Source organism: Elaeis guineensis, chromosome 3 (assembly GCF_000442705.2).
Source record: "Elaeis guineensis isolate ETL-2024a chromosome 3, EG11, whole genome shotgun sequence".
Classification (NCBI taxonomy): Eukaryota; Viridiplantae; Streptophyta; class Magnoliopsida; order Arecales; family Arecaceae; genus Elaeis; species Elaeis guineensis.
In genome coordinates, this window is record NC_025995.2 from 109320103 (window position 1) to 109347768 (window position 27666).

A 27666-nucleotide genomic window follows, 5' to 3' on the forward strand; every position below is an offset into this window, starting at 1 on the left:
CGATCAATCCATGCCAACCACCATAGAAAAGATATGTTCATCCCTGATATAAGACAATACCACCATCATATATAGCACCCACAACAAAGTTACTCCAAGTCTGAGATGCTCGATATCAACAACATAAGCATAAATGAGTTGACAGTTAATGTATGCAAGTAAACACTGGTTGAGTGGCTGGAATGCTACATGCAAGTACCAAACTTCCAAACAATACGAACTACTTGAACTATGATAAGATCCTATATTTAAAACCTACCCTAATATTCTCCTACACAATGGTTGAACTTAGGGCAGGCCGTAGGAAATATCTTTGATCAATAGCTATCATGAGTTCAAGAAGTCAAACTGATGGTGAAATGTAATAGAACAAACTTGCGACTAATGCCTTGTGACACGTCTGATAAATGAAAACGAAGATGGATCCTTTATAGGAGCTATTTGATGTTAAATGGGAGAAAGATGATAGGATTTGTTCATTTCTCTCAAAACAACCAGAAACAATAAAACAAATATATTGGAGGCAAAACTAAAAATAGAAATTAATACAGTCAAAATAATTGTAATATAAAGTGAAAGAAATATTGTAAAACAATCTCAGCTTTCAAAAATATCCAACACGACAACATCCAAAGACTAAATTAAAAAGAACAGAAGGAAATGCTTTTTACTTCAGAGGCGAGAAAAACCACTCTAGCAAAACCTCTTCTGCAGAAAGGATTTGTCCTAAAGTTCTTTTTTGAGCTTGCCTCCTTCCCAAGTCAATGAGGCAACAACCGAAAAAAACATTCTAGAACTATAAGAGTCACTACATGCCAATCTTTAGCAAGAGAAAATGGCGCTAATGTCCATGTGTATTTTGACTATAGCTCTTTTTATTAGGTTTAAAGTAAAGATGTATGAATTAGCAGTTTATCTTATTCTATGCATATTTTATGTGAATGAGTGAATTTAATATACAAATTTCTGAATAATCTCTCCAGAGTGTGCAACAAATGTTTAGAAAATACTGACAACAAATCTCTTTCTACTTTACTAATTAAAGATGATCATAAATCCGATCTGAGTGATGGTTGATGCATTATACAGTAGAAAATGGTAGCCAAGGGTAGATTATGAAACAATATATTAAAATCGTGTCCTTCTCCTCCTGGAAAATGTATGTCATGCTATTTTTCTCTGTTTCTTTTAATATCTGGCATGGTAGGTAGAGTCATTTTAACAATAACTTTATCAACTTAATAGTAAACATATATTCAGAAAATAAGAGAAAAAAAATCAGTTTATGGATTATTATATTGTCTTGGTCAATAAATCATACCTTCAAGCAATGACGTCATATCCAAAAGACAACTAGATAAGGGTCAGACTACAGAATCAAGGTAGTAGAATGTTACTTACGTTAAAACTTTCAGACATGAATCAATATGCCATACGCTAAAGCCATCGGAGGGTGGAAAGGTCTCAATAGGCTGGATAAAATGAATTCTGGTTTCAAGGTAATGCCGTTTCTCTCATCATCTACACAACAAAATAATGCAACACCACATGGAAGATGAGATTTTTTTTTCCTATGATTATCAGGTTCTGTTCTGAAGTTCATGAATTTCCACATGACCCACACTTCCGCGGGAGTAATACTGCACATATTGGCTAGAGAAGTTCAAGCAGAAGAGAAGGCACTCAGCTGGCAGAATGAATATTGTTTGTCATTCGTAGCCAGGATATGGGGTGTAAACTGTTCAGATATGATAAAACTGATCAAACAGAAGCATGATAATGAGGCCATATGCTTGTTACAATGACCAAGCGAGGATGCAACAATAGCATTGATCATGTCCTTTTGGTGCCTGAGCAGTCAAAAACATTATATTAGCCGCTCGCCACAGATGAAGCTTCTACTCCTGTGCCATGGGTAGGATGCGTAAGCCTGCAGACACACGTTATGTTCAGGACAACCTTTAATCAGAAAAATCCAGTACTGGTAAAACTTCAGAAACCAACTTGTAACTAGGATGATTAGCAAGACTGTGCCACCAGGTAACAAAAATCTAAATGATCATGGTCAATACTGCCAATTGATAAGAGATACAAGAAAGTTTCCTTTCTTCTCACAAAAGGATTAGTTTACACAGATCAGGGAGAATATTTATAGCATCATGGAGACAGGTAAGCAAACTTTTCTTTGAACCCCAGGTTTTAATTACAGCACGGAAGAGGTGACATCCCTTTTGAGTTTGAATACCAGATCTATATATTTAAATTCAAGAAAAACTCAGACTAGCATGAGAAGGAAAATTAGGGAGAGGGCATAGTTGATGCAACTTTAAACTCGCAACTGCAAGAAGCATAACAGTTTGTTTCAATTGAAGATAGCTGGCCTTTAAAATTTTACTGAAATAAATCCAGAAGTGTGTGTGAGTGCATCCTTTTATTTTTTCTGGGGGCGGGGGTGGGGGAGCATCGGGAGAGAGACTGAACACTTCTTGATAATTACAATAGTGGAGAAAATGACCTTCTAGTCACAGACGTGCAATGAGTTTGGTACCTACGGATGGTATCCTTGCGAAGCAACTACTTCTATGTGTCACTAAAATTTTGGCACCAGAATTTACGCTGATGTGGTTACAAATATCAATCATATCTATGGATTTGTTAATTAGTGAATATTTAACAAGGTCTATAATCTAAATAACTACAACTCTCACTATGCATCGAATGCCCGTTGATTACATGATGGACAGGCTGTCCAAATCATTATGTGCACTTGTACAATAGGAAATTTTGGAATCTCTTGCCTAGCATCGTGCCCCAGTGTCATACTCAAAAAGGAGTTTTGTTGATTGCATTGGCACTTCAGACTATTTTTCTAGTTTTCTTCTGTCTCTAGGTTGTGGTTAGCCTACTAGATATTGTTGGGTAATAGCGATCCTATGTGCACTTACGCATTAGTTTTGTTGCAACCTAGGTGCTGGTTAGCCTACTAAATCTTGCTGGGTCATGATGTAGTAACTCCTAGGCTTTCGTATTTTCTAGTTTCTTCTAAATTTATGTGGGACTGCAAGGACTCACCAGTTATACTAGATTTTAGATATAATACAAGGTCATGTGATGTCCTAGGTTAAGGATAAGCATGATAAACAAGTGCATGACATGTACTTAAGATTTATTTTGATAATAAAATGAAAAAGCAAGACACTGATTAAAAGGTGAAGAAAATAAATGCTTCTTTTGTTAAGTATTCTCTTGATGAAGATGACCTAAAGTCTAAGACCCCAGTGGAGGGATGTTGCATGTGCAAGGACTCATATAGGCATGTGTTCCCACATTGTTGTAGTAGGGTGGTCATGGATAGTTGAGCAGAGTGAAGGATCTAATAAGTACCTTTATGAGTAGCTTTCTTGGATGAGGTCCTAAGTCATCACAAATGATATTAGAGCTGAACCAACCCATGACCTACATGGACTAAGGGATACTACAACACGAGCCCTTTTAGGATTGACCTCTAGTCCATTATGGTGTTTCTGTTTCTAGTTGGACCACCCTTCCTTGGAAAGGATGTCAAGGCTTAAAGAAGAAATGTGAGGACCCATGTGGAAGTGTCTTTGATCCCAAATCAAACATGTATGTACTTAGGGAGTGTCTTCGATCCCACACTGACAGAAACATGTCAATAATGAATTTAGAGTAAAGGCCTTACCTTAAGAAGTCATGAATAATGAATTATGGGACAGCCTTGGATCAAGAAAAGGCATCCATCCATTGATCTGGTAATGATGATTTGAATACTTGGAGTAATGCTAATCTTTGTCTTTTGCCCAACTTGTAACTTGTGTAGCCCTTAGAAATTCCACCCTTCAGTGTTTCGCAGCCATGTTCTACAGCTTTTCTTCTCAAAGAACAAAAGGAAGTAGTTGGCCCAGTTACAGAGGCAACATCCTGTGTACTATGGTCAGGGTGATCATCTTTCACTATACCATTAGAGGTTTCATTTGATAACTCGTGAGGTTCCTTATTCTCCTCTTTTATGGTTCCAGATTCTTCTGGCAACATCCTTTCAGTATCTTCCTTGTTGCCACTTCCCCACCATTTGACAGAAACAGATGACAAGCCATTTGCTGGAAATCCATATTTAAATTCATCCATGAAGGTAGGAATGCCTCTATACTGGATCATATTGGGCCAATTAGTTTGTGAAAACTTATTTCCTTGTGATTGCAAAACATGTCCTGGCATGGGAACTCCTTGCTGCAATTTTAGTGCTCCTTGCGTGACACTTGGTGCTCTGTTCTGAACTTGATTGCCACTAAATTTAAAACAAGACAAGGTTAGACAAGAGAAAAGAACCACACATCATCTGAACGATCTAATCTACACAAATAAACCAACAGCAAAAAATAACCATGCATTTTTCAACAAAAGAATAAAAACCTGTACATCTTCAACTAACAGAAGTGGCTCACATCATTTTGTATAATGCAGTTGCACCAACAAGAAACCACCACGGGCCAACAGAGATATGATACTTTACATGTTATTGTGATAAAAAAAAAGAAAATGGAAATGATAAGGTGAAGCACAAGGACTGTAAGCTAAAACACATCGCTTTCTTGATGCAAATGAGTAGTGCTCTGGTGTATTCATCTGCAGAAGCATATCAGCTAATGAGCAGTGAATCATCATCGACCAACTGATTTCTTAATCATTTCTCCTAATGCTCCAGCTTCTCTAGCTGTTAGACTATAAAGTTTTTCTTTTTTACAATCTTCATTTCTTTTTATTTCATTGGTCTCAACTAAGATCCTTCCTGGTTTCATATAACTGAATTTGTTGCAATTTAATTTACTGATCTATCATATGATTTGACATATAGTTCAACATCCAACATGTAACCATACTACTGACTCAACTACAGCATTTTGGCCAACAGCAAAAGAGATTTTAGGTTGAACTACAAAAGTTGTGCAAGTAACCATTGTGACACCAAAGCAATCAGGATTAGTACCATACAGTTTCATAGTTTTATATAATGATATATGGATCTTAATATATAACAAATTACTATAATTTTACCGCTACTTTTAATAAGGTATTATTTAATATATTACTTCACATATTACATTTTGTCATTGCAATGTAGAAAATTGTTATAACAGAAAATTAAATTAGTAATATAATAATGAAAATATTAAAAAATTGGTATGTACATTTATAACCAACATGTTAAGGTATAATTACATATTAGTATGTATACTATTATTAATATTATAAAATCATAATAGTAGCAAATGCATTATCATGATAAGTTTATATAATATAAAATATAATGGGTTAAGTTCTAGTTACATCTGGTGTAACTGTTATAAATTTACACCTCTTTTTGAATTGGACGATGGGGGTCCCACATCAATGATTCGAGCTAAGGTTCATCGACTTGGAATGGGATCCCATGCCGGCCGACCGACGCTATGAATCAGTATTCATTCGTATCAGACTGTAGTAGATCCGAACTAAAATGGAAACGAGGGAGAACCGGGGAGAAAGAGAGGGGGAGAGTGAAGGAAAGGGAGGCTAGCGAAGACGCCAGCAGTGACCGCTAGAAGGGTGTCGAGGTCTCCGAGGCTCCTCGATTCTCCGCGAGAGATTAGAGAGAGATAGAGAGAGGGGGAGGGAGTAACTGCCGAATGATGAAAATCTACTTCGCAGATGCCACGCATTCAAAATAGGGGCAACCCACCCCTGTTCATTTTTTTTTAACGTGATTCATAGTGAAGCCTCGAGAGACCATCACCAGCCTTTCTATCTCCTTCCCGCCCTCCCTCTCTTTCTTCCTCTTTCCTTCTCCCTCACTCTGTTTTCACAGATGTTTCGAATCGAATGCCTAAACCGCATTGATTGGCCGTCGGTACAGTTTGGCATATCTTGAACCACACCAATTGACCACTGGTATAGTTCAGCATGCCTCGAACCATCCGATTCGGATGTTTCGGCATTCCATGATCCGAGTCATTGAATTTGATCTACTTTCTCTAAACTGCTTACACAATAAAATCCATATGATTTGAAGACCCCTAGCTTATACATCAAGTAATAAAAAATTACACAATTCATATGAAATAATATATTTTTTGACCACTTAATTAACAGGCTGAGAGTCTCTAAATCATATGATTTTTAGTATACAAGCAGTTTAGAGTTAATAGATCACATCAGATGGCTTGAGTCATCAATATGAGATCCTATTGCCCAATTCAGAAAAAGACATAACTCTATAAGAGTTACACCATGCGTAACTTGATCCTAGGCCAAATATAGTACATCATTATAACATTCTAGTTGCTTTGAAGTTTACTTATGTATTCATAATAATCTTGTATAAATTTATGCTATTACATATATCAATCACCATAAGCACCTTGCCTTGTCTGAACTATTTGAGGAATTCAATATACTAAATATATGTTACTATGACTTCCTACAATAATTTATTACTTCATGTTCTATTGACCTACCAATTTTAGTACATCACCCAATTATATCCAGCCAAACAATTTTTATTTATTCTGTGTACTAGCAGAGAGCCAAACACTAGACTTGTAACTTTAAGTACTAATATCACAACAACATGCACCTCCACCTAAATGGCATTTTCAGTTATAGGCAACCAAATAGGTCCTAGCAGTCTCACTCAAGAATATGTAAATATCTTTCAGCAATGGATATTTTATCTGAATAAAAAAAAAATATTTGGCCAAAGAGAGAATAACAAATTTTGCAGAACAAGAAATTCAGAATGCACACTTTGCTTATTTTATCATTAGAGCTTATATAATTCTGTCACAGAGAAATATAGTTAACAAAATAGTTACACCTCTATAAGACTAAGAAGGAAATGAAAAGGAAAGGCAAATTGAATATCATAATTTCATTTGATATAGCTTCTGGTATAACATCAAATAGCTCTGAAATTCCTCTTTCAGCTAGTTTCTTATTCATGATGTTAGTCCATTTATTTTCACAAGAACTTTTTCTCTAATATCCTCCAGGCACTGTATATCACAGAGCGCTGAGTCCCTAGCATGCAACTCAAGGTTATGAAGGGTGCTATCTGTATATGCAGGCTTAGGGTGGAATTACCTAGCCAGCCATTATACGCAATCATGCAGGCAGGCCCCAATTGCTGCCTACACATAGATGGCAGGATTTACACTATTCCTTAAAATGGATCGAAGTTTCATGTCAAATCAGCAAATTGCAACATCATGGTCTTTCTCACCGGTGCCCAAACCCCAAGCTACAAGTTTCAGTAGGTTCTGATTTAGTTGTTAATTTCCAACATCATATTCACCATTTATAAAGTTATCCATAGGATTAAATTACTTGAAATAATTGAGCATGCCTTTTGAATGATCATTTATATAATTTGTTTGGAAAAATATAATTTTACTGGCTAACATTTCATTTTGTAGATTACAGTAAATCCACAAAATAAACTTAACTGTTTCTTTAATTTACCTTTTATTTCCTTTGATTTTTTCCTAGCATATTGCAATTTTTTTTAGTCATATGTACATATATTCCTATTTTAATCTATTTTTCAACATAATTCATCTAGAAACCGACACTTTACTAATTTTATGCAGTCCTCTGAGCATCTACGTGTTGCAGTTGCCTGCTAAAACACTTTCATCACATAGTTACAACGTCAAATTACAAGTTACATTCACAAATAGCTAACACATATTGCGTGCACAGAACGTGGGGTTCACCGCACTAAAATAAAAATAACATCTAATAGCTTGAAAGCACCTAGTTTTTTGAAAAAATGAGCTCTATGATGCTTAGTACACAGAACTGAAAAAGCAATATGAAGCACTTAAACCAATTGAAAATTTGGTCTTTCTTTGCCTATTTTAGTTTTCTGAGAACAAAAGCAAATACCTTTCTTACTCTCTCTAGATATTCTTTTCTAATCGTTCTGGACATCTTTAATGACTTGACCAAACAAATCATTAAAATGAGAGACTGTCCATTTATCTAAACTTTTGATCACAATAGTTGATATCGGATCGGTTAATAAAATTCTAAAAGGTTGTTAAACACTTAATAATTGTTGCTACCCTTCTATGTAATTAATTCGGGGGATACAGAACTAAGCATGAGAACTTCAGGAAATAAATTAAAATGGTGAGACTCTGAGAGATAAATTTAGCCCCTATCAGTAGTGTATTTAGTTATCCAAGATTGGTGCAAAACTTTTTAACATCAATATCAAAAGAAAAGAGCCAGTATCTTTTAGTTGTCTTTATTGTTTCGGGAGAAAGATCTCCTTGTGATTCATATATTTTCAGAAAAAGATAATTTTAACAGATGGGGAAATTTTCAAATGAACCAGTATGCTACATTGTAAGGTGTATCATTCTAAGTACTGGAAGAAGCACTGAAATGTGTAAAAGATACTAACTTGACAAAGCAGTCATGTACAGACAAAAGATATGTTGCATTATGTTAAACATTGTCAGATAAAAATAAAAATGAAGAGTTTTTTTGCACTAAAACAGTAAGGCAGCTTTGCTCACTAGGTTGTTGATGATGAACCAACAGACGTTGAAGGCATCACTTTTGAAACATCAGTTCTTTGGTTCGCTATCTTTGGCAACTCAGTTAGCTCTTTATTTCTCTCTCTTTCAGCATCCTTTCTGATATCTTCCACAGTCTTCCCAGCAAGGAACTAAGGAACATGAAGTTCATAAGTTGCAATACCATAAAAAAAAAAGGGGGGGGGGGGGAATGAAAATCGTACCCCACCAGAAAAGGCTCTCAAGAACCAACAGAGCTGTGATAGCTGATGACATGACTATCATGCGCTAAAGAGAACTTTTTGAGTGGGAGCTATAAAAAGATTTACCGTAAAGGAAAGAACAAGAAATCATCAAGAATCTTTTGTTAGAAAAGCTTTTCTGTACTATTATGTTAATAAGCAAGTCAATGGTTGTTTGATCTAACTGAAATTTGGTTTGAGATCATGCTGAAGATGCTCATAAGTAGCAGCTAAAATTTCAGATTAAGTGGATCAATTTCATTAAAATCTTTGTCACATCTTATGTGCCTTTTACCTGATCTAACAGCAAATAGAGTCCTTCTGTTGGAACAGATGGTACATTTCTAATGCTAGCGTCCTTTTTATTTTATCAGTTTGAATGATCACATTCCCCAATGAAGTGGAATGAAATTAAAAGAACATAATGAGACAGGTGATCTGTCCATCTTTAGCATGATGGTACCCAGTCATATGATCACAGACTGAACTATACAAGTAAGGTTTGTGGAACCGGTACCGGCGGCCGGATCGGCCGGCCGACGGTACGGTTCGGCACGTTTCCGTTCCGTTCCAAACCGAAGCAAACCAACGAAGAAAAATGGAGCCGAACCGGAGAAGAAAAAGAGAGAAATCGAGAGAGAGAGAGAGAGAGGGAAGAAGAAAGAAAAAGAGGGAGGGGGTTCTGCCGAAAGGGCCGTCGGAGGGCCTCCGGCAGGCCGCCGTGGCCCGGAGGCGGCGTTTATGCCCCCTACGGCTCCGTGGCATGAAACAGGAGCGATTCGCCCCAATTTTCATATTTTTTTTTAAAAATATTTTTTTAAATGAAGCCGGCACTGGGTTTGCCGGCATCACTTAAGTGAAGCCGGCAAACCCCATGTCGGTTTCATTTAAAAAAATAATTTTTTTAAAAAAATATGAAAAACAGGGGAAGATCGCCCCTGTTTCACGCCGCAGAGCTGCGGGAGGTGTTTATGCCGGAGGCCCTCCGGCCACAACGGCCCGCCAGCGGACCCCCCTCCCTCTTTTTCTTTCTCTCTCTTTCTCTTCCTCTCTTTTCCTCTTTTTCTCTCTTTTCTTCTCCGGCACCGGCATGTGCCGTTTTTCATGCCGAAACAATCTCGGTTCTCCGCCGGTACGGTTCGACGTGCCCCGTACTGGACGGTTCGGCACGGTACGGCATTCTTTGTATACAAGATTTTTGATCTTATCCCTAATCTTGATATGAATCCCACTTTGATTCTAATTTCATTCAAGATATTAACAATGATCTCAAATATTTACCAATTTCATTATGATCAAACGTATACACATTTATGTGCATATATCATTATGAATTATACAGGGTGTTGAAATGGTTAAAAGGAATCCACTGAAATAAAAATTATAGATGGAAGGTATGAAGAAATGATTTGTATCCAGTATTCCAAGTTTCTAGATGATAAATCATTTATTCGAAGCAATATATACCATGCATTAGAAGCAGTATTCATGCAGAATCCGTAGGATTAGACTTTGTTTAGCATAAAAATGTCTCTAATTTATATAGAAAGTACAATGAAATCTTCTAGGAAAAGTTAGATAAATCAGCATTGGTTGAATAGAAAAAAATTCAAGTGTTAAGCTTGCTAGAGCATATCACATCACAAATAGAAGTCAACCTAAAGCACATCTCTCTCTCTCTCTCTCTCTCTCTCTCTTTCTCTCTCTCACTGTTGTATCAATTGATGTACATGTGCAGGTGTCTATATATGTAGTTTTGTATGATGCGCACATATGACATAGCATCTAGCTACTAAACCATTAGCGCATACAAGTGTGGAGGGTAAGAAAAGCATTCAGAAAAGGAAAAAGAAAAGAACAGAGGAAGTTCTTAGAAAGCAAGATTCCAGAGAGGAGGGCATCTTAGATAAAGATTCCAGCTAGCAAGTTATAACTAAGAAAGTTTATTTTCATGCTATTTACAAAAACATATCATTTTAAAAGAAGGCCATTTTACAATATGAGCATAATAGATGGAAAATACTTAAAAAATTTCTATGTATTTTTAACCCATAAATCATAATCAGTATGAGATGATGGTATTCCTAAACAAGAAATAATGCAGTATTGGATACGAACAAAATACATCTTATGGATTGGACAGACCTTACGATATGGCCACCTTATAATACCATTTTCACGGCATATTCTCTTCAATGCACTAGTACAAACACCTGCAAAAAGCACATTATTCAAACTCCATTATATATACGACACAGATGTCAACATTTAACATAACACAACAAGTCTCCTTCCCACCATTTTGGAATCTACAGTTAAATTACAGCATTTTGGAAGGAGAAATTCGCACAAAGAAATTCTACAACTTATTGTTGATTACCTACTAAACAAGTCTAGCAAGTTTCAAGAGACACAAGGAAATTTGGCCAATTAACAGAATAGCATATTCAAATTTTTGATCCAGTAGCAACAAATTTCAGTCGTTTCAATTTGGCACTAAAAACTAATGAATATTTTTTTGCTCTTCTAAATTAGGATATTCACAAACAACATTTGAGTGGAAGGGGCATTTTGACCTTATTAACTTTCAGTTGCAAAATAGAGTCCATTCCTTCTATTCTCTATTTTATTTTTACATCCAACAATGGCACCCTCTTTGAATTCCATCTGACTTTAAGTTGGATCACTCCCCCTTCCAGAAACTTGCAAAACTCATTTTGCTTGGCCTTCCACACCTCTGGCTCCATCTAGGAGCATCCGACCAGTGTCCAATCAACTTCTGGCCTTCCATATCTCCTTCCCCTCCACCCCCAACTTCCTCCTATCCCTCCCTGCCTCTCACTCCATCCTCTACCACACCAACCCATTCCCCTTCTCCCTTCCACTTCTACTTCTTCTACCTACATACGGTCAATGTGATATGCAGTAACCTAAAGAACCTTTTTTTTTTAATAGCATCTGTCCTTCTATTTTGAATTCAGCATATTTCTGGAAGGGCATACTATAGTACCACATCATAGGTGCCTAACACTGAGTATACCTTCCTTACCTAAAAACAATCATCTAACGTGGATATCATTGATCAAGATGACAATAACCATGACCATTGGAACTGCAATAAATAACAATTTCAATCACATAAAAAGTCTAAGTAATTTATTATAAATTATTTTTTTTTATGCCTTTTCATGACTATGCAAATGTTTCTACAGTCAGCATGATATGTCATTAAGGTTGTTTAACAAGAATAAAAATTGGCTGTGTTACACAATTCTGAATTGCAGTTGAAGGTTCTATAATTCTGAATTGTAATTGAGGGCTCACTTCTTCAGCTTCACATACCAGAAGTTTTCAAAAATACATCTATGACTAAGTTTTTCAATTATATAGCTATCATAATGGGCAGTGTTAAGTGAGGTAGCTTAGAAAATTAAACTGAGGCTCCACACTACTATATGACTTGAGAATCCATCTGATTGACCATAGAATGAGAAGAATTGAAAATTTGTGGCCTGAGTTCCTATGTAAACATCAAAGCAATAAATGTGTCTCCTCTTCAACTTCTGCTCCCCCTTTATTAATTTGAGTTAATTCATAAATGTTATGAAGCTAGTCTGATCTAAAACATATATTAAAAATCCTATTTTCAACTCTTATATGCATTCAAATCATTCCTCAATATGTCAAAAGATTCAAACTGATTTCCAACACATGAAAACCACAAAGCCCAAAAATTGCCTCCTTCCTTTTTCAGTTATTGATTTGTGGTCAATTTTGTTCTGAAAAATGATGGGATAGCAAACCTTCAAAAAGTCTCAAACATAACAAAAGCTTGTCTCAACTAGAGTTGCACGAAGCACGAGCAGGAACGAAGTGTGAACCTAGAAAGTGAGAGGAAGCAAGACGGAGCATTTGAAATAATTAGGATCATACTTATTAAAAACAAAGAAACCTGAAAACAGCAATTTTTAAACAAAACAAAAATGATGTAGATCAAATCAGGCACTCAAAAAGGGAAACAAAAGATTAATCCAAAATCTACATAATTCTAAGATGGTTCTGCTTAGTTTTCCTCCTTTCTCTTTCCTATTCATTTCTGGGCATTAATCCAGAAGCAATGAGGTTAAAATTTTCATTTGTTTAATATGTTTCATTCCTTTCTATCTCTCAACCAACTGAAAAGCCATACAATAGAGAATCTAATAAAAAGAATAAATGAGACTTTTAATAAAAAAAAAGATACTCGAATCAAAGAAAAAAGATAAATTAAAATAGCATCCTATGCCCTAGAACATAATGGGGGCAAATATGATTTGGTATCTCTATGGTGGAAAACAAATTCTTAGGACTCGTTTGGTTCATGGGAAGAGGGGGAAAATATGGTCAACAAGAAAATGAAGGAACCCCTCTTGTTTGGTTGGAGTTTTCAAAAGAGAGAGAGAGATTGGAAAGTCGCATTCCCATGGGTATAAACTTCTCATATTTCGCAAAAAGAAAAACCCATGTCCACAAGAAGAAAATTCGGATCCTTTTTTTACCAAACGTGCCCTTAAAACCATGAATAGAATCGAGTAAGATTTTTTCTTTTATTAAGGATATAATATGTATTTTATATAGCTTTTCTAAGAACATAGATGCTCAACCAAATATAAGGCACTTTGCAATGTGCCACTTTCCAATGGTCAATCAAGCATGCCAAAACCACTTTCCTAGACATCATATTCCTAGAAATCAGCTTTCTAGGAAAAACATTCTAGTGAGGAATAATTCTCCCCACGAACCAAACGAGCCTTAAGTTTAACTCTTAGGACTAAGCTAAATAGGTCAATGGATCTTAGTAACAGTTAAGATCTGAACCATGTGAGTAACTTTCAAGTCATACATATCATCCATAGCAATATCATATTTGCACTTTAACATGTCATTGAATGAATATCGGGATGGTTTCAGCCTTTCACGATGTTCTCTTGACAAAAGCGGCATTTCACTAGTATGATTAAAAAACATGCTCTTGAACACTACAATCAGTTATCATCATTAACAATCTTGCCTATGATTTAAAGAGAAATCTCATATATTTAATTGGGTCTAAGAAAAACAAGAAACCGTCTTTAACATTGCCAAGCACAAATGTTTCGCTTTCCTCCAGCAAAAGAACAATGAAGCATTCTGACAACAATGATAATGAAAGCAAACAGAATGGAGCAAGAAAAGGGGGGAAATCAAGTTGTACACCTTCAATTTTTAGTTCAAGAAATGCCTCAAGCCATCTCCCACAACAAGAAGGAATTTTGAAGCTAATGATCCGCCAAAGAACAAAGAAAACAGATCTGAGAAATTCTAGAAGACAAAAAAAAGGACATAAGCAAGCCATTACATGCCAATGGAAGAAAAATCCAAGTTTCTCCACCTCAGAAGATTAGATCTTTCGTCAGCCAAAGAATCAAGAAAAACCAATCCAAGAACTTCTCGAAGACAAAAAAGACATGATCAGGACACTACATGTCAACACGAGAAAAATCCAAGCTTCTCAACGTCAAAAGAAGAGATCTTCGCTCGAACACATCAAACCAAAAAAGAAACACCCTAAAATTGAATTCTTGCAACAGAAATCAAAAGGCAAAATAGGAAAAAAGAAGTACCGAGGTTAGATGCGGCCTCCGCGATGGGGAGAGAGAAGTACTTGGAGATCTCCTCAAAGGAGAGCTTCCCGCTGGGCGGCGGTGGGGCAGCAACAGGCGACGCAGTGGCGCTTCCGCCCGGCTGCAGCTGGTGATCGATCTGCTGCTGTTGTTGGGGGTTTTCTGACTGGGACGCGGACGTCATTTATAAACATCCAATCGTAATCCAACAGATACTAAATCCAGCGTGAGGAGCGTGTCGGAGGAGCAGCAGCAGCAAGAAAGATTGGATACCGTTTCTTGGGCTGGATTTGGGATTTCGTAGCAAAGGGGCTTAAATCGAAATCAAGAATCGAAAGATCATCGGCTAGGGTTGGGCGCGGAGAGCCTTCCCTCCATCTCCATAAGATATGCCAATACTGGAAATAGTTTTTTTAACCTTTCTTTGGGTCGAAAGCTACGATATAAATAACTTATTCTGTCGGATAAGTTTCCGCACATTCCGATTCTCAGAATAAGGTTTCAGACCATTAGTCCACCGCCCTTTTAAGTTTGGCTCGGTTTGCCGAGTCCAGGCTTGACCCGTCCTACCATCCTGCAGCCCGCGAACTAGTACTCGGATTTTGGCGCTGCCACCAAGAGAACCAGTGGCGACCCAGAGAACCAGACTAATAGATATGTGACTCAAGCACATGATGTAGGCCTTTAAAATATTTTGGATCTGGTTCTCATCTAAAGTAAATGAATTCGATCTTGGCCAGACCTGAACATGTGGCACGTAGGGTGTGGACTTGCCATAAAGATCTTGGCCCGATCTTTGTCTGTTGCTACCTCCTTACTAGTGCCATCGCCATATCCACATTTAGGGCCTGGATCCAAACCCTCACATGGAAGGAGAGGGAGAGTGGATTGAATTCATGTCTGATGGATTTGAAAGAAAAATTTAACTCGTAAATCTTGATCCAATTTGTTTAACTTAAACTACCATGAATTCAGGTTCTGATCTGGATACAATTAGACAGACGGGCCCAAACCTGATATGTTTGGATTAAAATAACTGGGCACATCATCAGCTATGCAAACTGTCATGCTAGCAATGGCTTGATATAATGATATGACATCTTGCCAAGTCCGCAAACACATCATCAGCCATGTCAGCTGGCATATCATCACATCATCTATAATGTTATCTGTTACATTTGCCACATTAGCATCTTAAATTAACTAACTCAGCTGCACTAACCAATAAGGCCAAAACGATCTAATGTTTTTTACCGCCCAGCTCACCCTTTTTTAACTGATTTTGAACCAATTCAAACTGGTTTCCTAAATATGTTCTCATGAATGCTCTTTCCATTTTGACCTCTGTTTGCCCTAGTTCTGCCCCTAGAATTGATTTTTTGCATCTACTTTATTTGTTCATCATTGTTGCATACTTGCAATTATGAATAAATCTGATGTCTCTCTATCTATTTTTACTATTTTGATGGTTGAACGCATCAACTAGCTCCACTAGCATGCAAAACAGCTAAATATGCAAAGCTTGGCGACCCGAGTTTGAAGCCCAAGGAGGGGCAACAAGATGATGGCAGCTAGACCAAACTACATACATCCCACAGGCCTCAAATATTTATGCACACATATGCCATGTACGAAAATCTAACTACTTGGAATGGTTTTAAATGCATGATATCTAGCTTTCACAGCTCACAACCGTGCCATAGAATCTGTCACAATGGCTGCTGGGATGAAATGTCCCAACTCAAACTGGGTTGAGGTTGACACCTATGGAATCTGTCCCAAGGATTGTCAAGATGACAAATCCTTGCTCAAACTAGACTAGGATCGCAAATGGTGACATAACACCGATCGAGATTAAAAAAAAAAAATCCTAGCTTCAGTTGGGCTCTGATCAAAAGTAGTACTATCGGTCTGGTTAGTCAGGCATAAAGCCAATTGAGGGAGAAAATTCTAGTCCAAGCTAGGTCGGATCAAAGTGGCATGCCCAACTTAACCAATTGCGAGGAAAGCCAACCAAAATGAGGAATCCAAGCCCAAGCTAGGTCAGATCAAAGTGGCATGTCCAACTTGACATGTTGTGAGCAAAGCCACAAAAGGAGGAAATCCTAGCTCTGACCCGCTTAGATTAGGTCAAGTCGAAGTGGCACGTCTGGCCAACCACTACAACAAAAATCATCATTAGAGGTATTTTTAAGTGCCGCTATAGATCAGAAAAAATGTCGTTAATATCTTTAGCAGTATTTTTATGGCATTTTCTTATGTATTGTCTTAAGATTGTGTCAACAATTAATTATCGATATTTTTAAAAAAATTGATTGTTTTAGCGGCATATATAATTGCCTTTGTAATTTAATGCCATCATTTTTTATATGCCGATAAAAATTATCAAACAATAAACTATATATCCTAAAATTAGAATAATCTTTTATTTAAATAGCAAGCTCTTAACCACCAACTTATAACTTGTACTATTAATATATAAGTATAGTTTATTAATTTATTAACATACATTCACGTCATTAAATAAGTAATATTAAGAATATATATATATATATAAGAACATATTTTATGAGATCAGTATAACTAAATCAAGCTTTATATATAATTAATAATTTAAAATTTAATAATAATTTTTAAAATCCTATAAATTATAATATTATTTATCGATATATTTACTAAATATCATAAAATATAAATTTATAGTAATATTTATAATAAAATACCGTAAAAAATAAATTTATAGTGACATTTATAATAAAATATCATAAAATATAAATTTATAGTAGTATTTATGATAAAATGTCGCTAATAAAAAATATTTATTGAAAGGTAGCAGTATTTTTATCAAAATATAATAAAAAAAAATTAGCGACATATAATAAGAAATGTCATAAGCAATTTACCACTAAAAATTATTTTTGTTGTAGTGAACTAGTCATAAATAAAGCTAGTTGAGGAGGAAAGTCCTAAAATAGACCAGATCGAAAGGATACCCATGGGATCATCCCAATGGCCACCAGTATTTGACTTGACCAATCACAAGCAAGGGCAATCGAGGAGGAAATCCTAGCCCAACCAAGATTAGATCAAATGTGGCACACCAAGGGGACTATGATCTTGAGTCGAAATAACTCTCAAGTTATCCTCAAGAGGATCACAACCTAAGCAATATAATCTCAAGTACTTGGACAATTTTTTAACTCGAACATAGGTATTAAAGAAAACTTAATTTAATTTTTATGTATAGAAAAGATCCGGATCTATCTAGATATAATGCCGGTTCTGGTCATGCAGAAAAGTTCTACATCCATCTAGCCTAGATCCTTAGCGGCTCCGACTGACCAAGGGACAGGTATAAGAATAACTTGATCTTATTGGAGAGCAACTCCTTACGTAAAGGAGCAACCTAACAAGACAAACTCAAGAGGTTGGTGGATAGCACGGGCCACCTTTTTGGTAGCTGGGACAGGACGAGCCGTGGCCAGTCAACGGCCATCGAAGACTGTTGCCATCCACTCCTCATTTTATAATTCCACCCAGAGGGCCATATATATGGGAGCCAAGGGCATGCCACTCCTCACTCCTCAGCCTTCTTCCCTAAACAATTAAACCTTCAATAATCGCTGCCCATCTCTCCATCTCCCTTCCACTTGGAATGGCCAGCATCCAGTCCGTCCGCAAGGCACAGAGGGCCGACGGCCCGGCAACGATCATGGCCATCAGAACCGCCAACCCTCCTCATGCCGTCGACCAGAGCACCTACCCCGACTTCTACTTTCGAATCACCAAAAATGAGCACAAGGTCGAGCTGAAAGAGAAGTTCAAGCGCATATGTAAGAGCTTATATAATTGTTGCATGCCTTGCTTCCTCGTATATTTTTGCTTATTATGTACACAAACCCAGCACTCAGGGATGTTTGCCCATCTCATCACTCCTTAGCATGCATCTATGATATGGAGGGAGCCGGAGCCTTGCTCACAAGAAAAACGAAAAAAAAGGGAATCTGGAGGGAGCTGTTCGTAATACATTTTTATCCAAATCATGCTTGCATACGTATCCATACTCTCTCGGGCAGTTCCAGATTAACCCTGTCATAATCTCAGTATCTCTTCATCTTCTCATTAGTGATTGACATCATCCTAGCTACGACAAGATTTTTTCTCTCTTAAACTAACTATGCTTCTTGATGAGAAACAAAACGATCAATATTATTATTATCTAAATTAATGAAGAAAAGAAATTAATTGCACGCATCTCCCATTTCCTGACATTGGTTAATCTGTTGCATCATTTTGAAGGTGAGAAATCCATGATCAAGAAGCGGTACATGTACCTCACCGAGGATGTTCTCAAGGAGAACCCAAATATGTGCGCCTACATGGCATCCTCTCTCGATGCCCGACAGGACATCCTGGTGGAGGAGGTGCCGAAGCTGGGAAAGAAAGCAGCCGTGAAGGCTCTCAAGGAGTGGGGTCGTCCCAAATCCAACATCACCCACCTTATCGTTTGTTCCACTAGTGGCGTCGACATGCCTGGAGCAGACTACCAGCTCATTAGGCTCCTCGGTCTTAACCCATCTGTCAAACGAGTCATGCTCTATCACCAGGGTTGCTTTGCCGGAGGAACCGTGCTCCGCATTGCTAAGGACCTTGCTTGGAACAACAAAGGTGCTCGTGTGCTTGTCGTATGTTCCGAGATCACTGTCGTCACCTTCCGAGGCACCGACGACATCCACTTCGACAATCTCGTAGGCTAGGCTCTCTTCGCTGATGGTGCAGCGGCACTCATCGTCGGAACTGATCCAATGCCAGATTTTGAGAGGCCACTCTTTGAAATGGCATCAGCGGCACAGGTGATATTGCCAGACAGCAAAGGGGCCATCGAAGGGCACCTCAGGGAAGTGGGCCTTGCTTTCCACCTTCTCAACCAAGTCCCCACCATTATCTCTAAGAACATCGAGAAGAGCCTGGAGAAGGCATTCCAGCCGCTGGGTATCTCTGACTGGAATTCTTTGTTCTGGATTGCGCACCCTGGTGGTCCGGCCATACTTGACGCATTTGAGTCGAAATTGAAGCTGAAGTCGGAGAAGCTAGGAGCAACGCGGCACGTGCTTAGTGAGTATGGAAACATATCGAGCGCTTGTGTGTTCTTCATAATGGACGAGATGAGGCAGTGGTCCGCGGAAGAAAGAAAAGGAACCATCGGAGAGGGGCTTGATTGGGGAGTGCTCTATGGATTCGGTCCAGGGCTCACCATGGAGACTGTCGTCCTCAAAAGTATGGCTATCTACGGTATCCATGCTACATTTTTTCTCACCGGTTCATTTGATACAATGTTCTACCAATCAACATTTTAAAAAACTATATATGTATGAGATATTCAATGAATAAATGGGCAAATAAAAAGCCTGATAGATTGTAATAATACTGAATTAGTAAGTGTATTTTCCTCCAAGATTTATTGAAGTGTTTGCCCACAGGAAAAAAAGTTGCGTACTGAAGTGGGAGATGTTGGTGTAAGATCCTATATAAGTTAATTTCTCCTGTGGTCAATTCCTATATAACGTAAACGAATATTTCTCCGTTGTACTGAAGTTCTTCTTCCTCGTGTGGTCAATTCCTACTTTAAACGCGCGTGCTTGCGGTTAAATTAAATGAGGTATTTCTATCTCACTCCTTCTGAAATCAATTGCGACTTTTGCTTGCATCAGAAACGTATAAATCAGGAAATGTAGAGGGAAACCATTAGTTGTATTGCATTTTTTGCTGCCGAACATGCGTGCATACAGGAAATTTTCCATCACTAGTCAAGCCAGGGATTTTTGACTGCCATTCTCAGCAGCCATTTTCAGAATGCCAGGAATACATAACCATTGATTGAACGGTGTTTTTGTTTAATAATAAAATATTTTGGGATGTAAAATACCAAAATCTTCAAATAAAATATAAAATATTTAAAAAATGTCATTATTTCACTCTCGTTTGTTGATGCGAGCCATCATAATGGCTGCTGTGAGGACATGGATGATAGTATGTTTCAAATTGATGACATTTGTGGGCCAAATAACAACCCGTTATATTTTGAGGTAGTCTATCATCCAAAAAAAAGGGGGGGGGGGTAGTCATGACATGCCCCTGCTGTGGTTGTTTCATGAATATGGCAGCGTCGCTACCCTTTTTACTTCAATTTAAGTATTAGTATTAAGTTGTTTTTGTTTTTATTTGGACAGAGGGAGGGAAAATTATCCAACTTTATTATAATTATCTAGGTAACCATAAGGACCAGTACAAGCATGTTTTTAGTCCAATATAAGTTATGCATTATGAAGATCTATGATACCTATATAAGGTCAAAGAACCTAACTAATATTATTTGGCTAGTCCTTTTTGATAAGGTCCTAGGCTGCTACAAAAGTATCAAAGTAGGATCCGTGATATGTGTATATGGATTAAGGGATATTATAGCATGCGCAGGCTCATTGGGTCATGGTGTTTGCCGTTAGATTCATAGTACTTATGAGTATACTTGAATGGATGTGGGCTCTTAAATTGACAGGATGTTAGGATTTAAATGGAGTATATTTGGTCATGTGTGGGTGTGCATGTGTTTTGTCCTACATCAATTATGCAATAAATGGATCTTTAAATTTATACAATGCCAAATAATCCAAATAGTATCCTCTGGTTTGCTTTTTTAGTGAGGTATTACATTGTTATAGTCCTAGTATATATTCGGATGCATCCTTGAATCAACCGAAAATCCTTTGTTGCAAAGTTGAGAAGCATGACCATTAGCATAAGCCTTCGCTTGAACATAAACCTATGATTTCTTTTCAAAGCATTTAATTAACACTGCAAGATGCTCCTTAGTAGTCAAATCCATTGCTTTGTATAAGAACAAAAAAGGAAAAGAAGAAGAAGAAAAAGATGTGGCAAGAAAGACATCTTATGAAGCAAGGATAAAAGATTGCATAAAACTATATGTCAAACCATATCTACGAGAGTAACAAGATTAAGTATATGGTGGTTAATTCCTTACGACATACTTTTGGTATCTTAATGTACTTGCTTAGAGTATTGGTAATTGGTGCGAATGATGAGAATCTCCATTACTTGAAAATTAGCTTTTTTAGAAAAGCTGAGAAAATCTATTCTAATTTATAAATTTTGGAAGATTTTTTTGGCCTTCCAAGTGGATAAAACTATATAGACTATAAAAAATACTACTATATATACCTTCTTGAGACTGACCAGATGTTATTCGCTCCTGATTACTCTTGTTTAGAGATAGGTCATATCATATAAATGATCTATATGCGCATATTATATTTGATTAATGAGTAGTTAAAGATATGATGGCAAATATAATTGCTCAGCTGGCTAGTAGGCTACTAGGGTTGTCGAACCGGCTATCTTTTCAATGGGCAGTTTGAGTTTCAGTTGGAAATTTGGCTCAAATATGTCTGGTTTAATTGCTAAACCAGACAACTTAGGATTGGATAGGCTTGCTTGATTAAACTTGAAACATCCGTATGTGCATATTATATTAATTTGATTAAAGAGTAATTAAAGATATAATGGCAAATATAATTGCTCAGCTAACTGGTAGGCTATTAGGGTTGCCAAACCAACTATCTTTTCAATGAACAGCTTGAGTTTTAGTGGGAAATTTGGCTCAGATATGTCTCTTTTAATTGCTAAACAAGACAAATTAGGATTGGATAGACTTGCTTGATTAAACTTGAAACAATATATATAAATAAAATTATCATCATAATATTTAATTTTTATTTGTAAATAAAGTTATTTGATATCATAAATTATCATCATAATAGATAAAAAAATATTTTTAAGTGTGATGCAGATCAATAGCTCAAGGTATATGTATGCAGAAATTTTTGGTTTTTGACGTAAAGAAGTTGTTAAAAAGTCAGGTTGTAAGGAAAATGGGAAAGAGGCCGCAAGGAAGAAGTAGAGGTAGCGAGCTGCATTGAGGTAATTCATGACGCAAATCAGACACATCCGGGCCAAGAATTTGCAAACTATTCCACAGAGCTGGCCCGAAAACCCCACAGAGAAAATTTTCTTCCTAAATGCTAAAGGCGCAGCTTGAAGCCTTTAGAATTAATGATACAAAAGCATTACTCCAAAATACGCAGTCAAATAGAAGTATCGTCCGAATCAAATCTAGCCGGCTGAATTTGGCTAATAAGCAATTTGGCCCGTTGATGTCTTGCAACGGTTCTGAACGCAAAAGAACTGATCGGTAGGCTTGACCATTAGGTAGGCCTGAGTGTCGGTCCAATCAGCCCAATATCACATCAATATGTCATCAAAGCTTGTATTCAAACGATGCTTTCGTATGCATTACATTTAAGTGGAGGCAAGTATCATCTTAAAATTAATTATTTATGCATTTAGAAATTTTGAATTATTCTAATATTTCTCTGCATTCAAGCTACCCTATCGCGATCACTTCCAACCACCATGTAACCTGATGTATTACATCAATTCCTAGCTACCCACTAGTCCCACGTGACTGTATGTCACATCATTCTTTGGCTGGTGGCTGCCACCGGTGCAAACTATGACTTTTTAGGAAAAGTTCATCTCCATTTTTGCGAGGCGACTTTTTGGATTAACTTATTAACACGTGCTTCACAATGCACATGAGAAAGTTTTTATGCACCACATACGTACAATAAGATGAACATGAAACACACCGCTCAACCGTATTAAAAAATATAGTCATCATTGTCTAATACGTATTTAATAATTTTTTTAATTTTTTAATAATAAAAATAATTTTTTAAAAAATTATAATATTTTATGATTATTTTTATAATTTTTTATATATAGAATGTTATAATTTTTTTTAAAAATTATAAAAATAAAAAAATATTTTCATCATTAAAAATTTATAAATTTTTTAAATAATAAAAATATATATTTTTTTATGACATTCTATATGCAAAAAGTCATAATTTAACTGTAGGATATTATAATATAGTCATGAGATATTATAATTTTAAAAAAAATATTTTCATCATTTAAAATTTTAAATAAAAAATAAATTTATAAATATTAAATATATATAAAAAAATGATGATTATATAATTTAATTAAATAAAATAATATATTTTTTTATATCAAATATGATGTATAAAAAATTACTCTAATACATATAAATGACATAATCGAGGATGGTACAAAGCTAACATATTTTAATCTGAGAGCGTCGTGGAGGTGAAAGTTGGTTGCCTCTTTGGACTGCACAGCAGGCTTACCGTTCTATTATATTAGAATGCAGAAAAATATATTTGAATGCAGAGAAATATATTTTTATATTTTATGATCAAATTATAACTTCTTATATATAAAATATCATAATTTTTTTTTAAAACTCATAAATATAAAAAAATATTTTTATCATTAAAAATTTATAAATTTTTTAAATAATAAAAAAATATATTTTTTTATAACATCCTATCTGTAAGAAATTATAATTTGACTACAGAATGTCATAATATGGACATGAAATATTATAATTTTTTCAAAAAAAATATTTTATTATTTAAAATTTTAAATAAAAAATAAATTTATAGATATTAAATGTGCGTTAGAAAATGATGATTATATAATTTAATTTAATAAAATAATATATTTTTTATATTAAATATGGTGTATAAAAAATTACTTTAATGCATAAAAATTACATGAACGGCACAAAACCAACATATTTCAATCTGAGAGCGTCGCGGAGGTGAAAGTTGGTTGCCTCTTTAGACTGCGCAGCAGGCTTACTGTTCTATTATATTAGTTCTTGCTGAACGCGGCATATAAAGAGTTACTCTAATGCATATAAATGACAAAATCAAGAACGGTTCAAAGCCAACATATTTCAATCTGAGAGCGTCACGGAGGTGAAAGTTGGTTGCCTCTTACCATGCAGCAGGCTTACCGTTCTATTATATTAGTTTTTTCTGGAGGTATGTTCGTCATTTATTTTAATACTTTGGATAAGTGAAAAGTCATCTATTTTTTGTTTTGATAATATTTTAATATTTCTGCATGGTAAAAGTGGCTGCTTGGCACGTTCGGTGAACACTATCGGCAACATTGTATGAACTTAGACTGAAGTGGAATAACAGATCAGAAAGCGTCGCCCCGGAGGAGGAAATAAAATCGAATCAATGCAGTGCATGTCGGAGTTGACGTACCCCTAGTTCCGCAAATTATATCTATTAATTTGCTAAGCCGGCGATGTGCTAGTTTTCCTATTATTTTTCTAATTTTGGTAGTGCATGCGTGCCATCTCTAGCAACAATATTTCTTGATCCTTCCGAGTGATCGTATACAAACTTTTGGCCAATTTTTGGCCTATGTAGCAAACTTAGATGCCCTACAAATAATCCCTAAATCATGGAAAACTCAAAACTTAGTTATGTGTTAAAGAAATCCAGAGCTTATGCCTCTAATTTGATAATGAAAAAAATAAAGATTTCCTTCAACTTGCACAATTCGAATCTCTAATCAAAAGAAATAAAAAATAATAAAAAAATTATGAAACTAAGCTTTATGTTTTTTTTTTATATTTTTGATCCAAAATAAAGTTACACATTCTTGAGTCATTTTCCTAAATAATATAAAAAAAAATTTACCTAAATAATATAAATTATAACTTATTTATAAAAATAATGTAAAAGGGATAAAACATCATTTTGAATGACGTTTTCTCCAAGCCACGTCACCCACATTTTTCACGTAGGCGTCGTCCAAAAAAAAAAAAAAAAAAAATGCCATTTTGAATGGCATTTTTAAAAATGCCATTCAAAATGATATTTTCTAATTCCCCCCGCAAAAAAAAAAAAAATTATAAAATTTATAAATTTAAATTTATAAATAAATAAAAATCTTAATTTGGAATGAAATTTAACATATAAAAATTTAAATTTTTAATTCAAATAAAAAAGATAATTTTAAATTACTTTTTTATTCAAATTATTTTTTTTAAAAAAATATCTAAACAAAAATATTAAAAATTTAAAAAATTAAAAATATCATTGAAAAAGAAAAAATGAGAAAAAAATATCAAAAAAATAAAAATTATAATTTTGAATTTAAAAAAATAAAAATTTGAAATTTAGTTCAAAAACATCATTTCAAATTCTTTCCCCATTTCAAATTAATTTAAAAAAATGTTCAAAAAAATAAAAAATTAAAAAAAAACAAAAAATGGAATTAAAAAGTCAAATATTTAAAAAGATTGAAAAAAATAAGAATTATAATTTAAAATTTAAAATAAATAAAATTTTTAAATTTAATTAAAATAAAAATATCATTTCAAATGACTTTCCCCATTTCAAATTAATTTATTTAAAAAATATTCCAAACCAATAAAAAAAATAGCCTAAAAAAATTTCATAAATACAAAAAAAAATGAAAAAAATAGAAAAATTATATAATTATAATTTTAAATTAAAAAAAGTTAAATTTTTAATTTGAATTCAAATTTGATAAAAGAAAAATAAATACCATAAAAAAGTGAAAAAAAGAGGAAAAAATATGAAAAAAAAGAAATTTATAAATTTAAAATTTAAAAAAAATAAAAATTTTAACTTTAATTTAAATAAAAAATATCATTTCAAATTACTTTCCCCATTTCAAATTATTTTTTTAAAAAAATATTTGAAAAAAAATATTTAAAAAAAATAAAAAAATATCATAAAAAAAGGAAAAAAATAGAATTGAAAAAAATAGGAATTGCAATTCTAATTCAAAAACAAAAATTATAATTTTCAATTTTAAGAAATAAAAATTCTAATTATAATTGAAATAAAAAATATTATTTTAAATAACTAAATTAATTTAAATTTAATTTTTTAAAAAAATTTTAAATAAAGAAAAAAATGTAATAGAATGCCAAAAAGATAAAAATGGAAGAAAACTAAAAATATAATTTAAAATTATAAAAATTTTAAATTTAATTTCCAAAAAAAAGTGTCATAAAAGAAGTGAATAAAAGAGGAAAAAATGGTAATAAAATAGAAATTATAATTATAAATTAAAAAAAAATTTAACTTTAATTCAAATTAAAAAATATCATTCAAATTACTATCCTCATTTTTAATTAATTTTATTTATTAAAAAAATCATAAAATAATAATTAAAGAAATTAAGAAAAAAAATTAAAAAAATCAAAAAAAAGAAAAGAAAAAAAAAAGAAAATGCAAAAGGGAATGGCGTTTTCTCCCTTCTCCCCCTTCTTCTCTCCCTTCTCCCTCTTCTCCCTCTTCTCCCTTCTCCCTTCTCCCTCTTCTCTCTTCTCTCTTCTCTCTTCTCCCTTCTCCGGCGGCACGACGGCACGGCGGCAAGCTCCCGACGGCGGTGAGCTGCCTCCTCTCTCTCCCTTTTCCTCTCTCTCTCCCTCTTCCTCTCTCTCTCTCCCGACGGCGGGCTCCGGCCCCCTCCTCTCCCTTGGCCGGCCCTTCCTTTCCCTCTTCCTCTCTCTCTTCCTCTCTCTCTCCCTCTTTTTCCTTGGCCGCCGGCGTCAGAGGGCCGGTAGTGGGCCGCGCGCCCCAGCGGCAGGCCCCGAGCCCTGGCGGTGGGCCCCCTCCTCTCCCTCTTCCTCTCTCTCTCCTTTTTCCTTGGCCGCCGGCGACTGACGGCCGGCGGCGGGCCGCGTGCCCCGACGACGGGCCGCGCGCCCCAACGACGGGCCTCGAACCCCGACGGCGGGCCCCCTCCTCTCCCTCTTCCTCTCTCTCTCTCTTCCTCTCTCTCTCCCTTTTCCTTGGCCGTCGGTGACTGACGGCCGACGGCGGGCCCCGACGGTCCCCGACGGCCGACAGCGTGCCCCGACGGTGGGCCCCGGGCCCCCTCCTCTCTCTCTTCCTCTCTCTCTCTCTTCCTCTCTCTCTCCCTTTTCCTTGGCCGCCGGCGACTGACGGCCGGCGGCGGGCCCCGACGGGCCCCGACGGTCCCCTTCCCTTGGCCGGCCCCTTCTCTTCCTCTTCCTCTCTCTCTCTCTTCCTCTCTCTTTGTCTCTCTTTTTTCTTGGCCGCCGACGACAGACAGCCAGCGGCGGCCCCGGCGACAGACGGCCGGCGGTGGCCCATGCGCCCCGGAGGCGGGCCCCGACGATGGGTCGCGGGTGGGCGCCGCGGGGGTCGAGCGGTGGGCCCACCCTTCCCTTCTCCGGTG

The 27666-nt window shown here is 35.9% G+C and overlaps 1 protein-coding gene and 1 pseudogene across 4 annotated transcripts in view; one reads left to right on the forward strand and one right to left on the reverse strand.

Moving 5' to 3' along the window:
- Positions 1-1551: 1551 nt before the first annotated feature.
- LOC105041008 (uncharacterized) overlaps positions 1552-27666 on the reverse strand; it is a 52421-nt gene continuing 26306 nt past the window's right edge. Inside the window, exons 1-5 of one of the 4 annotated variants that reach the window (XM_073254351.1) lie at positions 14464-14889; positions 10967-11034; positions 8580-8716; positions 3701-4306; positions 1552-1930 (exon numbers count right to left, since the gene is read on the reverse strand). In XM_073254351.1, the coding sequence (XP_073110452.1) occupies positions 3742-4306; positions 8580-8716; positions 10967-11034; positions 14464-14647 (954 nt within the window). In that variant the 5' untranslated portion in view covers positions 14648-14889 and the 3' untranslated portion in view covers positions 1552-1930; positions 3701-3741. Of the gene's footprint in view, positions 1931-3700; positions 4307-8579; positions 8732-10966; positions 11035-14463; positions 14890-27666 lie in introns of those variants that run through there. The other 3 variants (XM_010917788.4, XM_073254352.1, XM_073254350.1) reach the window with 3 other exon arrangements.
- On the forward strand, positions 18035-20180 carry LOC140856124 (chalcone synthase-like; annotated as a pseudogene).